The sequence below is a fragment of the Balaenoptera physalus genome (genome assembly GCF_965194825.1).
Source record: "Balaenoptera physalus genome assembly, chromosome: 2".
NCBI lineage: Eukaryota > Metazoa > Chordata > Mammalia > Artiodactyla > Balaenopteridae > Balaenoptera > Balaenoptera physalus.
In genome coordinates this window covers 84,750,203-84,765,492 of record NC_138883.1, presented here as the reverse complement: position 1 = coordinate 84,765,492, position 15,290 = coordinate 84,750,203, and the positions used below count along the sequence as shown (strand labels likewise).

General features: G+C 37.8%; 1 protein-coding gene across 4 annotated transcripts in view; it reads left to right on the top strand.

Annotated features, from left to right (window-relative positions):
* Positions 1–15,290, top strand: part of INO80 (INO80 complex ATPase subunit) — a 129,464-nt gene that overhangs the window by 63,657 nt on the left and 50,517 nt on the right. For all 4 annotated transcript variants that reach the window (XM_082449312.1, XM_082449310.1, XM_082449311.1 and 1 more), the window contains 5 exons: positions 555–722; positions 951–1,084; positions 2,104–2,171; positions 2,911–3,004; positions 3,780–3,951. In XM_082449312.1, coding sequence (XP_082305438.1) covers positions 555–722; positions 951–1,084; positions 2,104–2,171; positions 2,911–3,004; positions 3,780–3,951 — 636 coding nt within the window. The remainder of the gene's footprint in view (positions 1–554; positions 723–950; positions 1,085–2,103; positions 2,172–2,910; positions 3,005–3,779; positions 3,952–15,290) is intronic.

Here is a 15,290-nt window from a genome sequence, read left to right as displayed (position 1 = left end):
GGGAATGGTCAGAAAAGGTGGTTAGAGGTAGATTTCCAGGTTGAGTTGAGGGACTTAGGAAATGATAGAACATGGGGTATGAGAGAGATAAAATCAGAGCTGACTGAAGTTTCTGTTTGGGCAACTGAGTGATAATGCTGTTAATGAATTAAGTCAATTGTGAAAGAGAATATTTTTTCTGATATGTCACAAATGCAATTGCTGCAGACTCTGAGTGATACTATTATGGTAGGTAGTTGGAAATATTGGGCTGGGGATGTTGGGAAACATATTTTTGCAAGTCACTGTGATGGACGGTAGTTGGTGTTATTCGAAATGTAAGAGGTCGCCCAGGGACAGCATGTAGAGTGAGTGACAAGGGAAGAGGGTCAAAGAAGGCACATTTTTCTGGATAATTAGCCATATCACAGGTTTATAGAGATACTGAGTTTCTAGAGATATGTATATTGTTTTTTCCAATCATAATCTGCCTTGCATGAGTTTCCAACTTTACGCTGATACTGAGTTTTCTTACAAACTGTTTTCAAAATATAAATGTCCTTATTGATTTTTAGATTGAGATTCTAATGTATTGCCAACTGACCAGCCGACAGAAGCTGCTATATCAGGCACTAAAGAACAAAATTTCCATTGAAGATTTATTGCAGTCTTCTATGGGCTCTACCCAGCAAGCACAGACAACCACCAGCAGCCTCATGAATCTGGTCATGCAGTTTAGGAAGGTAAGAGCTTAGGTCATCTGCCTTGGAGTTGTCTTTATTATTAACCCACTTCGAGAAAAAGGCTCTATCTTGCCTTGATGCCAAATAAACAAAGGCAGTTAAAAAAGGATGAAAATGGGAAAGTATATATTCATAAAGGTAAACATGCAGGGTTTGGGATTCTTCCATCGTTTCATAGAGTGATGTCTGCACATGACAATATTGTCTTATCATTTCCTTTCCTGTTAGGTGTGTAATCACCCAGAGTTATTTGAACGACAAGAAACTTGGTCTCCATTTCATATTTCCCTAAAGCCATACCAGATTTCAAAGTTTATCTACCGTCATGGACAGATCAGGGTCTTCAACCATTCACGAGACAGGTGAGCAAATATTAATATCTGTTTGCTCTAAGAGTGTTTTTGTATAATTCGGGGTTTTGTGGCTTAGTAGATAAATTTAATTGAGAGTGAGTTCCACAACAACGAGGTATTTAAGCAATGGGTGGACAACTATTTGTTGAGGGATCTTGTGATAGGATCTGTGCACTATCAAGAGTTTAACTGGCACTTCCAGTTGCCTTTCTGAGTGAGGAATGTGCGCCTGTGTGCAAATATGTACTTGTACCAGGAGAGATCAGCAGATGTCTATGCCTCAGTACTGAAATTGCTTTGTGATGGTTTATTTCACACTTGGAATAGCACTTGTGGAAGAACTGATTGGATTTCAAATTAATCAAATTTATCTTCTTCCCAGAATCAACAATCACAGATTTGGTAAAAGTGAAGTGATCGTTAATGGTAATATGCTAGAAACCATTTCCATTCGGAAAATGGCTGTGTATGTCCATTCTGCACCTCCGAGTGAGGGTGGCCCTGGCTTCTGGATTTTTTAACAAGCTCCTAAAGAATTCTTGTGCACACCTGCACTTGAGAACTATAGATTTAGAACGCTCCTTCTGTAGAGAAACAATATAAACAGTACTTTCGAAATAATCATCAACAACATCTAGCCTAATGTTACTGAAATTGAGACACATTTCTTGTGTTTAATTTTAAGAATTCTTTGTCTGTGATAGCTCCAGGCTAATACTTAACTAGATGGGCAGGGGGAAACGGACCAGAGTTGTAGTGCTTTTTGTTTAGTATAGTATATAGCAACTTGCAGTGCTAGAATTGTGCTTCTCTGAAATAAAATGAGACCACTTTGAACTTGTAATCTACTACCTTTATTAAGTACTTAGTACTTTCTGACATATATGTTATGATTTTGTCTGGCAACAAACTTCTCAGAAGTAGAAACAGTTTCAAACCTTAAATGATTCTTTTAGTTTGGAACCTCCAGTTTAGTTAAGTTCCTGATATTTATATTTGGGTTTGGATTTATTTTATTTACTTTACAGGTGGTTAAGGGTTCTTCTTTCTCCATTTGCACCGGACTATATCCAGCAGTCTCTGTTTCACAGAAAAGGTAGGTGTTTTGATCTTTGAGAAGGAAAGTATGCCAAGGATTTATCAGGATGCTCTTTGTTTTGCTGAGTTGGAACTACTAGTGGCTTTGCCTGAATGCTAGGCCTTTATTTATAAAGTCTTGATAAGATTTAAGTAAATTAGTTGTCTTCATCTATAGATGCTAGGCTTTTTGGCTATAACAGGAAGCAATGAAAATTTTTTTTTGATTAATTGTTTTCCATTTTGATTGACCTTCCAACTTTATTTTATACCTGCCTCTTAAGAATTTCTTACACCCTTTGAATAGAGGTGTGATAGAGACAATGCAGGACTCTTGTTAGTGTGGGACTCTTAGGTCCCTCCTCCTTAGTTTAAGGGAAGGAAGCTGCTCAACTTTGAGCATTGTCCAAAGTATTAAGGAAGAGGTTCAGAATTTTTCACCTCTGTGTTTTCCTTTTCTTTTTTTTTTCCTGGCACGATAAAAAGAGGAAGGCAGTTAGCCAAGGATCCAAAACCCCAGAGGTAAATGATGAGCCAACTCCACTCTGGCCCATATATGCCATATCTCATAGGTCTGCCTCTTCTACTTATGATTGTAGTACAAAAATATGACACGCTGTCTTATATCAAAGTGGCTGTATTGGAACCTTTAGAATAGTTTTTGATTCTTAAGTCAAAGTTCAGCAGTTCAGCAGGCTTTAGTTGAGTATTGCCTCTTGGTTTTCTATTGGGTTTAACTTTGTCCTTTGATATTCCAGGTGTTAATGAAGAAAGCTGTTTCTCTTTCCTTCGCTTTATTGATGTATCTCCAGCTGAAATGGCAAACCTCATGCTTCAGGGACTTTTGGCCAGGTGAGAAGTTTGCTCATTGTTTGATGAGAGAGCAGTTGGGAATAAACAGGGGCGAAGGTTGAATACTGTGAAATTAAATATTTAATATTATATCATCTTACAGAGCCTCTCATTCTTTTTGTATTGTTAAGAATTAAAATTTTTATAAGGAAATCATACTTTTGATCCTTTAATAATTGCATGATGCTTCATGATATACCTTAAATAAAAACTATTTAGGCTCTTCTCCCAAATGCTACCAGAAGGTCTTCAATTCTTCTTAATTTCTAGGTAGACTACTTTGTTTTATTTGTTTCTACAGGGCAAATGATGACTGATGATTCCTTTAGTTAGTAGTGATTGCAGCATATAGCCTGCCTTACGTATTCAGGGAAACTTAGTTCTCTTTTCTTATTCTTTGGAATAATGGCTTTTACTTAATTTATTACTTTGTATTTGTGTAAAAAATAGTGACCTCATTAGGAGAGGCTATCTCCTTAGTATGAGGATGTGTTTATGAGAGTTTTTGTGATAGAGCTGAATATTCCTTAATACTGAGAGGAGCTTTACAGAGGATTTTCGTTTTCATAGTAGCAAACCAATTCATGCCAAAGATAGAATTTATAGAACAAAAGTATGAAATTGCTTTATCTGAAAGTAGGAAAGAGCTGTGTCTAAAATGTTCAAGATTTACAAAAGAGACATGTTAATGAGAGACAAGGTTCCTCGCTGCTATGAACTACCCTCAGCCCTCCATGGAGCACTGAATAAGCATGTCTGCTGTGGTTTGTTTCAGATGGTTAGCTCTTTTCCTGTCTCTGAAAGCCTCCTACAGGCTCCATCAGCTGCGCTCCTGGGGAGAGCCAGAAGGGGAGAGCCAGCAGAAATATCTGAGAAACAAGGATTTCCTTCTTGGGGTTAATTTTCCACTCTCCTTTCCCAACCTTTCCAGCTGCCCTTTGTTAAAGGTAAGCAATTATTTCAGCATCAGTTATCTGTGTAGTACTCCCTTCCCTTTTCTTTGAATCAATAAAAGTAATAAAGTAAATGATGATCTGAGGGAGCCAAAAAGTTCCCAGAGGAGTGGGAGCAGTGTAGTGTTATAGCTTATTACATATCACTTAATAGACATTTTATATGTGTGTGTGTGTGTGTGTGTGTGTGTGTGTGTGTGTGTGTGTGTATGTATATATATTTAATATATGTCTTGTATATAACTTTACTGTGAAGTACACAGATCTTAAGTGTACAACTCTTTGAATTTATACATGTGTATACACTTGTGTAACAACTGCCTAGATTAAGGTATAGAATATTTCCAGCACCCAGAAGTCTCCCTCATACTTCTTCCCATTTGAACCCTCTAGTTCAGAACAAACCAACAAATAAAGGTAATCACTGTTCTACTGCTATCATCCCAGATTATTTTACCCTGTTTTTGAACTTAATGTAAATGGAATGATCCAGTGTGTACTCTTTTGTGTCTGGCTCCTTTCCCTCAATTATTATGTCTGTAAGATTCATCCATGTTGCACTGTAGCATTCTTTTTTAATGCTATGAAGTGTTCCATTGTCTGTTTCTAATCACAGTTTATTAATCTACTGTTTTATTTATTTGGCTGCATCAGGTCTTAGTTGCGGCACGCAATTAAATGGGATTGCTGTAACATCACATATATGTATGTTTAGGTTTAGTTCCCACTGCCAAACGTTTTTCCAAAATGGTTTTTCAAAGTTAAACTCCCACCAGCAATGTGAGAGATTTATTGTTGTAAATCTTGCCTACCCCTGGTATTGTCAGCCCATTTTCTTTGAATTTGTGATTTTCAGTTGCATTTCCATGGAAAATAATGATGTTGAGCACTTTTTCATGTAATTGTTTGCCATTGTATAGTAGGTAAGGGGAAAAGGGATAGGAAATAAGTGATAGGTGATAGGTGCAGATTCAGATCATGTGAAGCCTCATAAGTTAATGCTAAGGATTTGGGTTTTATTCTGAATGAAATGGGTGTAACACTGGAGAGTTTTAAAAAGAGACTTCTATGTTTATATGTTATAGTTCTTCAACTAGATTAAAAGTTTAGAAGGTAGAACTTTTTCTTTGTATCCTCTAGAAAATTTAATGTGTCATCAGTCATACAGCTATCGAATGTAGGATGTTCTTTGGCTGCATCTGGTTATTTGCCCCCTGTATACTGAAGAACCCATATGATTTCCTTTTCTTCTGTTTTCCCAGTTGGTTTCTCAAGCATTGCTCCATATACTTTTTTGGACTCTGAAGATAAGATCGTTAATGCAGAAGGAGAATAGAATTGTGTTCCAGCCTGTTTGGAATAATATAGTCAGTTGTGGCAAGGTGACTTCCTACTAGTGAATACTGATATGTCTAATGAAGAGTTGCTTAACCTCTGTAGACCAATTTCCTTACATTTGGTACTCTATATTACTACAGTTAAAATTTTTTTACTAGTTTTATTTTTGGTACAGAGCGCACCATTCTCCCAGGGGTTTTTTATGCTCTATTATGTAGATACCTGCATCTTACTTAACACTGAAAGATATGTATCACTTATTTGTATTCTTCTGCTTTATGAAAATACAGTAGTGTGTTCAGAGTACCTGTTCAGTGAGGTCCTTATATCAGTTAATTTCCTGAGAAATTTAGATGTGGGCAATATGCTTTATGTGAAACTGGTTTTTCCAAAGTTAGATTCACTTCCATGTCCTCTTTACTTTTATTTCGTGTTATGGATAGACCTTTGCTCTTGTAGTGGCTTAGAATGTACACCGAGTTACTGAGCCACAGGTAGCTGAAAGCTAATCATGTATGTGTAGAGATGCTGTTCTGCTTTTGGTCTCACCATCCTTATCTCCAAAATACATATGTTGAAATACCAATGTATCTTGCCAGAGTTGGTTGATACATCTGTTCTAAGAAATATTTGCTTTCAACTAAGCAGAATAATCTTTACATGATATCTAGCCTTAAAGGTTAGACTGGGTTCTGAATGAAGAATCATTTTGTTGAAGCTCCATGTGTAACAATAAAAATATAATAAAGCCCATTATATCTGTGGCTTTTGAAGTCTGACCATGACTCACAAGAATATTTTACACCACCTATAGTTATGTAGACATATCAGATATTACATACATATATAAATATTACACATCCATAAATTTTTAAGACAAAATATTCACAAAACAGTATTTACCCTCCTTCAGTGCACAGAGTTTTTTCCTTTTGTTTTTCTTAATGTTAGTTGGAACCTACTAAAAAATGATTTCATGGCCCTACTACTCACAGTTTGAAAAATACAGCATTCAGTGACTGCATGATATTAGAATAGCAAGGGGACTAGGTAAAGAAAGTCACCATATAGAAAGATTCTGGATCATTCTTTTTAATAGTAAGAAAGGAAAGAAACTGACATTTTGGGACTTAAGGAAGGGTCTCACTTTCTGAATATGAAAGAGACCACCAGAAGTCACTGAGAGAGCAATATGCACATTTCATTGCAGAGTTACCCTGACATGTAGTTAGTGATCAAGGTCCATCTCTGTCTTAGTATATTTTGGCATGTACCTGTTATATCCCTCCTATTCAGGGATAATATAAATAAAGTTAAGTAATTTTGAAAAAACCCGATTCAAACTTGAGCAAAGTAGTTTATTATGAGAACTATCCCCCAAGAATGGCTTTGTTACAGTATGGCTATTACCACTATTGTACTGTTTCTCACACTGATTTCTCCAAACTAAGTCTTTCTTTCTCCCTCCCTCCCTTCCTTCCTTCCATTTCTGGCTGTGTTGGGTCTTCCTTGCTGCGCATGGTCTCTCTCTAGTTGCGGTGAGCGGGGGCTACTCTTCATTGCGGTGCACGGGTTTCTCATTGCGGTGGCTTCTCTTGTTGCGGAGCACGGGCTCTAGGCTTGTGGGCTTCAGTAGTTGTGGCATGCGGGCTCAGAAGTTGTGGCTCGCGAGCTCTAGAACACAGGCTCAGTAGTTGTGGCACATGGGCTTAGCTGCTCCACGGCATGTGGGATCTTCCCGGACCAGGGCTCAAACCCGTGTCCCCTGCACTGGTAAGCTTATTCTTAACCACTGTGCCACCAGGGAAGTCCCGAACTGAGTTTTTCTTATTTAAGAAGTATTCTAGAGAATATTACATTGTCTGTTTTGCAAAGAAGGATAGAGAAGGAAATTTTGAACACCTAATCCTTTCTAACAGATTTCCAAAATTCCTTTGTTAAGAGTGTAAAGTAAAAGCTAAAACTTAAGATGCATGATATTTTAGCATACATACACACATCAGAAACACACTTCCAGATTTCATAGTCTGCTGTAATCCTGCCAGTTTACAGTTTTTCACAAAAATATGATTGACAAAAATGAGTCTTTTTTCAAAGGTAACTCTTCAAGTATGGACAGCAGTGGTGAGACTTAAATGTAATAATTATCTGTCTTGCTGATGTTTGGATTTGTCAGTTGGATTTAGATACAAGGTCTTAGATTCTTTTTGTTTGTTGCTTTGTGTGGGATAAATTCATCATGTATGTGCTTTGTGCCTTTTCCTGACATGACTTGTTTGTTGTCATTGAAATCTACAAAAATACTTCTGGCATTATTAATACAATTTACAGATCCTCTGGAAGATTCCTTTGCTTATACAGGGACGCTAATACTGTGGAATCAGAGAGAAAATTTTTTATTTTCACAGAAAACAAAGTTAAAATTGTGCTTACTAGTTTTAGCAAATGTCCTGAGAATATGACTTGAGAGGTATTTGCTATCATTCATATGGTGAATTAGAACCTCAGGAAGACCAAGAAAAGTCTTGAAAGATTAGAAAAGGACTGACATATAAATGTGGGTCCATCTTTAAAGCTTGAGGGGGTAGGAAGAAAACTTGGAAATGATAACCAGCACCCTAATCATTTATTAGAGAGTTAAAATTTTTTTTCTAATGAAATTAATTAATAACCATTTGAATTCATGAGTCTAAGAAGCAGCTAAGTTGATTCTGAAAATATGACCATTTGCTTTCCTTTAGTAGACAACAGGCCAAGAAGATTAGAGAGAAAGAAATAATAGGTATAATATATTAAAAAATGTAAGCCTTTTTCTTATTGCCTTGGCTATTCTTCTAGAGATATTAACATACATACAGGAAAGTGCACAAATCATAAGTGTACATACAGCTTGATAACTTCACAAAACACTGTCAGAACTGTACCTCAGAGGCGCCTTTGTGCCCACTTCCATTCATGGTTCCTCCTCAGTGTCCTCCCCACAAGAGTTACTGTAGGCAAATATTTGGGTAGCTTATAGTTTTTATTATTACAGGTAGTGCTGCTGTGAACATTACTGTACACACCTTTTAATGAAAATTCATATGTATTTTGTGGGGTATATATATCGAGTAGTCAGATTGCTGGGTCATAGGGTATGCGTATGGTCATCTATAATAGGTTATGCCAGACAGTTTTCTAAAGCAGTTGTGCCCATTTTCATTCCCATTAACAGTGTATAAGAGGTTCTAGTTGCTTCATGTCCTTGCCGGAATGTGACATTGTTTTGTCTGTCCATTTTAGTCCTTCTATGTGGTAGTATCTCACTGTGGCTTTAAATTATATTTGCCTTATGAATATTGAGTACCTTTTCTAATGCTCATTGGCCATTTGGATAACCTCCTTTATGAAATGCTTATTTGAGACCCTTGCTTATTTTTCTGTTAGTCTGTCTGTATTTTTCGTGGTGTTTTGTAGTTCTTTATGTATTGCAGATGTCTTCTACTCTGTAGCTTACTTTATCACTCTAAATATTGTCTTCTGTTGAATCGTTAGCATTTTTTGTGTCCTGTTGAAGAAATCTTTGCCTTTACCAAGGTCATAAAGATAATTCTGTTTTTCTCCAAAGGTTGTTTTGATTTACCATTCAGATCTACAAGAAACTGGGTTTTCAGTCAGTTGTCATTTTTTTACTTACAGATATCCATGAAAAGACCATCCTTGTTGCACTGCAGCATCACTTTTGTCAAACAGGTGGCTGTATATGTGTGGGTCTGTTTCTAGACCCTGTTCTATTCCATTAGTCCATTTGTCTATCCTTGACCAGTACCACTTTATCTTAATAACTATAGCTTCATAATAAGGCTTGATAAGTGGTAGCACAGGTCCTCTAGCTTTGTTTTTCTTCAGTATTGCCTTCACTGTTCTTGGCCTTTTGCATTTTCATGTAAATTTTGAATCAGCTTATCTTTCTTAGTTTAAACTCTTCTCAGCAATGCCAGTAGCCCCATGTTTTTTGATTATGTCCCCCATTATTAAAACATTCTTTATCCATTTTGCCAATACCTATGCATTATTTCATTTAAAATGATACACAAATAATAACATATTAATATTATTTACATTGTGAAGCTTGCATGTAATTTCTTTGAAGACCACTGATCTGGGCAGTAAAAGAAGCCTAATTGAGTAAGGAATGTTAATAGAGGGGAGGACACACTATTTACTGGAGAAAGTACTTTTTTTTTCCATACACTCTTCACTCTTTCTCTCCTGCTGTTTTCATTTGTTTGATCCCAAGGGCCAATGGGATTGAGTGAATGGGTCCATTGATTTGTATGTATATCAGAAGAGCTTATTGATTGAATGAATCTGCAGTGGGTGAATGTGATCTTGGCTTAAGGGTTGGGGTTTTTCTAATGTTCTTTCATAATAGCCTTCTGCCAGTGTCAGTCTACTCCCACAGAGAAAAAGCACATGTAATTAATGTTATTTACAAACCTCATCAGTGCCTATTGTGGGCAAGGTGTGTTAACAGTCATGGTCTCTTATTTTCTGGTTTGAAAACTCATTCATGCATATAGTAAAAAGACATGCACAAAGTTAAAAGGACTTTACAAATAAAAATGATTCAAGATCAGAGTTGAAAGAAAACATAATTAACTGCCAAAATAATGGTAGATGATTAGTGGTAAAGTTCAGGATGGGAGATCACTTCAGGTTAAAATGGACAAAAAACTCTTTTATAGAAATGGTATTGTTTAAGTTGAATCTTGAGTGGTAGGGACCTGGGTAGGAGGAAGGATATTCCAAGTTGAAGATTTGAGCCAAAATACAGAACAGTAATGAGAAAAAAGGCCAGAAAGGTAAGTCACCTTTTCTCCCAAGGAATCTTTGAATGCCATTCTATTGGGGTTTACATACTAAACCAAGAGTTTCAGCCCTTTTTTGGCTCACCTTCTTCAATAGATGCTACATTTGTAATCCTGGGGGAATAAAGTTTTGGTGGCTACTGTCAAGCCATGGGAAGGAATAATCGGGTAGTTGGTTTTAGGAAGGCTGTTAAATCATTCAGGTCATTACAGCACATCAGTGGGGATCTCTGCCATTGCTACTTGATGACTAATCTCAAGAGTATGATAACAGGAAAGACTGGATGTGGGAATCCGTGTTAAGGAGGGTATTAAACTAAAGTTCCAAGTATCAGGTACAAAGGACCCAACAGAAATAGTTGTAACCAAAAGATGGTGAAGAAAGGGTGAATGGACTCTGATTGATTTGGATATGGATGAGCACTGGCAGTGAAGGAATAACTTCCAAAACCCAGAGTTCAAGAGAGGATTCAGAGGGAGTGCTGCATTCTACATCAAGTTTAAAGTGAACACTTAGGGATGAGATGAGGAGCTCTTTGATGTTATGAGTGCAGATATAACAGAGAAGGCCCAGGTGCAGGGATTTACAAGGAGAAAGATTCTGGTTAGGAAATAGGTAATGAAGTGTGACAGTTAAAAAGAATAGGAAGACATTTCAGGAGGGACAGTTAGTTTTAACTAAAAGCTGAGTTTGTAAGAGAGAGGAGACTCAGATTTGAAGACAAAAAAGGAAGAAAAGGCAGCTAAGAGGGAAATCAAACATGCAAGAAAGATTGATATGGGATGCAAAAGTGGTTAACTACCCTTTTTTTTAAAAAAAAAATATTTATTTATTTATTTATTTATGGCTGTGTTGGGTCTTCGTTTCTGTGCGAGGGCTTTCTCTAGTTGCGGCAAGCGGGGGCCACTCTTCATCGCGGTGTGCGGGCCTCTCACTATCGCGGCCTCTCTTGTTGCGGAGCACAGGCTCCAGACGCGCAGGCTCAGTAGTTGTGGCTCACGGGCCCAGCTGCTCCGCGGCATGTGGGATTTTCCCAGACCAGGGCTCGAACTCGTGTCCCCTGCATTAGCAGGCAGATTCTCAACCACTGCGCCACCAGGGAAGCCCAGTTAACTACCCTTTTTGTATTGTAGAAAACCAGTGAATACAGGTAGAAGCTCTATAATTAATAGAAAGATACTTCTCTAATACAAAGAATATTTTACAATGTCCAGAAAGACTGAAACCAAGCTTAACGTGAAAAAAAAAAGTGCTGTTAAACAGTTATGTCATTTTTGGACTTCCCTGGCGGTCCAGTGGTTAAGACTCCACGCTTCCAGTGCAGGGGGCACAGGTTCAGTCCCTGGTCGGGGAACTAAGATCCCACATGCTGCGTGGCATGGCCAAAAAAACCCCCACAATTCTGTCATTTTTTTTCTTTCTTTTTTTTCTTCATTTCTTTTTTCCCCCCAAGTGTGAGAACAGAATTTAGATGTTTGGACATAGTCCCTCTTGTCTTTGTGGTTGGGTTATTTTAGGCACCTTGCACTTACAAGGTTAAATAAATGTTTACTGAATGACTTAGTAAGTCTTGGTGCATTGTATTAGTGTTGTTTTTCCCTTTGGAACTTTGTGTTTCGTTATCTGAGGGAATGTCCTCCACCCTAAAATTAGAAGTATAGTCTTCCTCTGTATTTAAAATAGAATTTTGTGAAGAGTTCTGACTTTTCCTTGGAGGTTGGGAAACATGGGTGGCATTGCTAATTTGTTTGATCATGCATTGAGTTTATTGCACACTAGTTATTTTTGCCCTGCATTTGACCTGAGAACTAGAGGCATTTCTTGGGAGTGAGAAATATACCAGCAGAAAGAAGCTAATTTTTAGACATCTTCAAAAAGGGTGTCAATTGTGGATATTAGCCCCTGTAGTAGTTATCTATACCTATATAACAAATTATCCCCAAATCTAGCAGCTTAAAACAATGAACATTTTTAATATCTCATAGTTTATGTTGGTTAAGAACTCGGGAGCAGCTTAGGTAGGTGGTTCCGACTCAGAAAATCTTATGAAGTTGCAGTCAGGATATCAGCTAGGGTTGCAGTTCCCTGAAAGATTGACTGGAGCCATAGTTTCTGCTTCCAGGTTAGCTCACTTATATGCCTGGTTAGTTGGTGCTGGCTGTTGGCTGGAGGACTCTGTTCCTCGATGTGTGGACTTTTCCATGGGGCTGCTTCAGTGTCCTCATGGCATGGCAGCTGGCTTCCCCCAGAGTGAGTGATTCAAGAGACAGAGCAAGGAGGAGCCTCAATGCCTTTTGTATTAGTTACTTCATTACCACGTTTGTTTTGGTATTCCCTGTTCTGAGATTTTGGCTTAGGCGACAGATGGGTTCTGACTGTGACACTATGAAAGTTCTTAAATTGGAAGGGATGCTGGTATCACCTCTCCTTGTTCTCCATGTTACCTGTCTGTTCACAGTTTTATTAGCTACTGCAAATGCAGCATAATACGTGCCATTCATCTTCAACCGGAATTCATTGCTCATAAGTCCTAACTCCTTATGAGCAAATTTTTTTTCATAGCAAGCTCTGTTTTTTTCTGTATCTTGCATTTTCATTTGATATGGCAACTTAGTTCTGATTGTGTAACTTTGATTATTTGTAAACATAATGCTGAAGAGATGCTGTTTCTCCAAATCCTTGTTTTGCTTTCTTTTGTGATACTGTGAAGTAGAGTAGCCTTGTTTAATATGCAAAGTAAACACAAATTTATGTTTCAGTGTTTTGATGGGAGAACATGAATCCGGCTTCCATGTTCAAGATCAGTCTTAAAAGTAAAGTTGGGGATTATTCTCAAGCAGACAAACCTGAGAGAAGAGAGAAGGGGAAATGCTAAAATTGGAAGCGAGTGCCAGGATTCTTTCTCTTGTACTATTCAAAAATAATTTTGAATAAAATTCCTTTGGAGCTACCAGATTAACTTTGAATTAATTTTTCCATATTCGCCTTTATCCTCTTATTGCAGAAAACCCTTCATTCTGTTCTCTTCTGTGCCTTCATTTGTTTTATAAAAAGTAGTAGGTATTGTTCCAGCAGCCTGTCTCCTAAATACAGCTTCCTATCATCAGATCAAGGTGAAGGCTTTGTTCTTATTCCTCTGAGGAGATAGTTAATGAATGTTGACTTACCTACATGTTGTCATCTTGTTCTTGGTAAGCTATCTTAAATCACATACTACCTGAGTTATATTCAGCGGTCTAACCCAATCCTCTCATCTTCCTTGCCACCCATGGACGTGAATGAATCTGAACAGTGAGAAGCTCTTCCCCCCACTGAGTGTGCCTGTAAAACTCTTCTTCTTACCCTGCAGTGAATATTAAATTTGAATTCTGTGTTACAGAGTTCAGGGAAGTACCATTCTCATAATGCTGGCTTTGGGATGGTACAGAAACATCAAGGAACTAGGAACTAGGCTAAGGACATGGATCAGATGACACTTAGGGTATTTTGAACGAAGTTTAGGGCCTTTTAAAATCTCTTACTTGACGTGAATGTTTTTCTGATATTTCCTTTTCTTGTAATGCTTGTAAAACAAAAGCCAGCATGATTCTGTGTTGTCCTCTTAACCTCATTGTTCTCTACCCTACTTTACTGGTGATGAGTTCAAGAAGGAATAGCATTTAGTTAAAAAATTTTATGAATTCATTCTCACACACCTCCCTCCCCCACTGTAGGCTCTGACCAGAGCTCCTTTCTTGTACAGTTTTACAAGGGTTAGAGTGCAAGTCTCACACATATGAATTTTTTTTCTTTTTAATCTTATTTTGCTTAGAAGAATAAAGACAAAAACCAGAATCTGTAGGAAATACACCATTTAGCCATCTTTTGGGGAGGCAGAACAGATTTTATACTGTATCCAGTTAAGTACTATGTTAAAAATGATAATTGGCGGAAACAGTACCAGCATTAATTTCATTTCCTGTCCCAGTCTTAGTGAAACTGTTGTCATGGTTATGGTCTGCTTAGGCATTATATGTGTTGAAAGCTTTATATGCTGTACAACTCTAGTGAGCCAACTAACTCATAGAAATTGAGGGCATTTCAGATTTTGCAATTTAAAATATACAGGACTTCCCTGGTGGTCCAGTGGTTAGGACTCTGCGCTCCCAGTGCAGGGGTCCCAGGTTCGATCCCTGGTCAGGGAACTAGATCCTGCATGCCTCAACTAAAAAGGATCCTGCAGGCCGTAACTAAGACATGGCACAGTCAAAAATAAAAAAGATATAAAAATATATATACAAAAGAATCTAAACATAAAGAGTTATTTTGAAAAGAGTGGTGTGTGTTTTAAGTTTTAAACACTATATTAAATGCTTAGAGAGCTTAGAATGGCTATTGATGAAGAATCCCCCAAACAGGAAGTTTCCAAAAACTCTTCCACTAGAGGTTAATTTGCAACTGCAGTATCTATATCATCATTTCCTGAGATCATGAGAGCTGCCAGTACCCTTTGTGGAAAGCTCTGGGAAGCCACTGTTTTCAGAGTTTTTCTGTATTTTATTTCCCCCTTTTTAAAAAAAAAAAAAAAAAAATTTTATTTATTTATTTATTTTTGGCTGTGTTGGGTCTTAATTTCCGTGCAAGGGCTTTCTCTAGTTGCGGCGAGCGGGGGCCACTCATCATCACGGTGCACGGGCCTCTCACTGTCGCGGCCTCTCTTGTTGCGGAGCACAGGCTCCAGATGCGCAGGCTCAGCAATTGTGGCTCACAGGCCTAGTTGCTCTGCGACATGTGGGATCTTCCCAGATCAGGGCTCGAACCCGTGTCCCCTGCATTGGCAGGCAGATTCTCAACCACTGCGCCACCAGGGAAGCCCCTATTTCCCCCTTTTTGTTTGGTCACTTAGAATATCTGTGAAAATAGAATCCATGCAATCTTAGCAATTGATCTGTAAACATTACACCCTTTCATTTTAAGTGAGACCTTTTCTCTATATCTGAGTTTAATGTGTTCTTTAAGAGAAAAAACAGAAAATTAATTTCTAAGTAATGAAGACCTAACGTTAGCATACGTATTCTTTTTAATTTTAAATAAGACATGGAAAGCAAAGAATGGCCCCTTGTTGAGTGGACAAGTATGTATCTGAGGGGAAAACATCTGTGTGT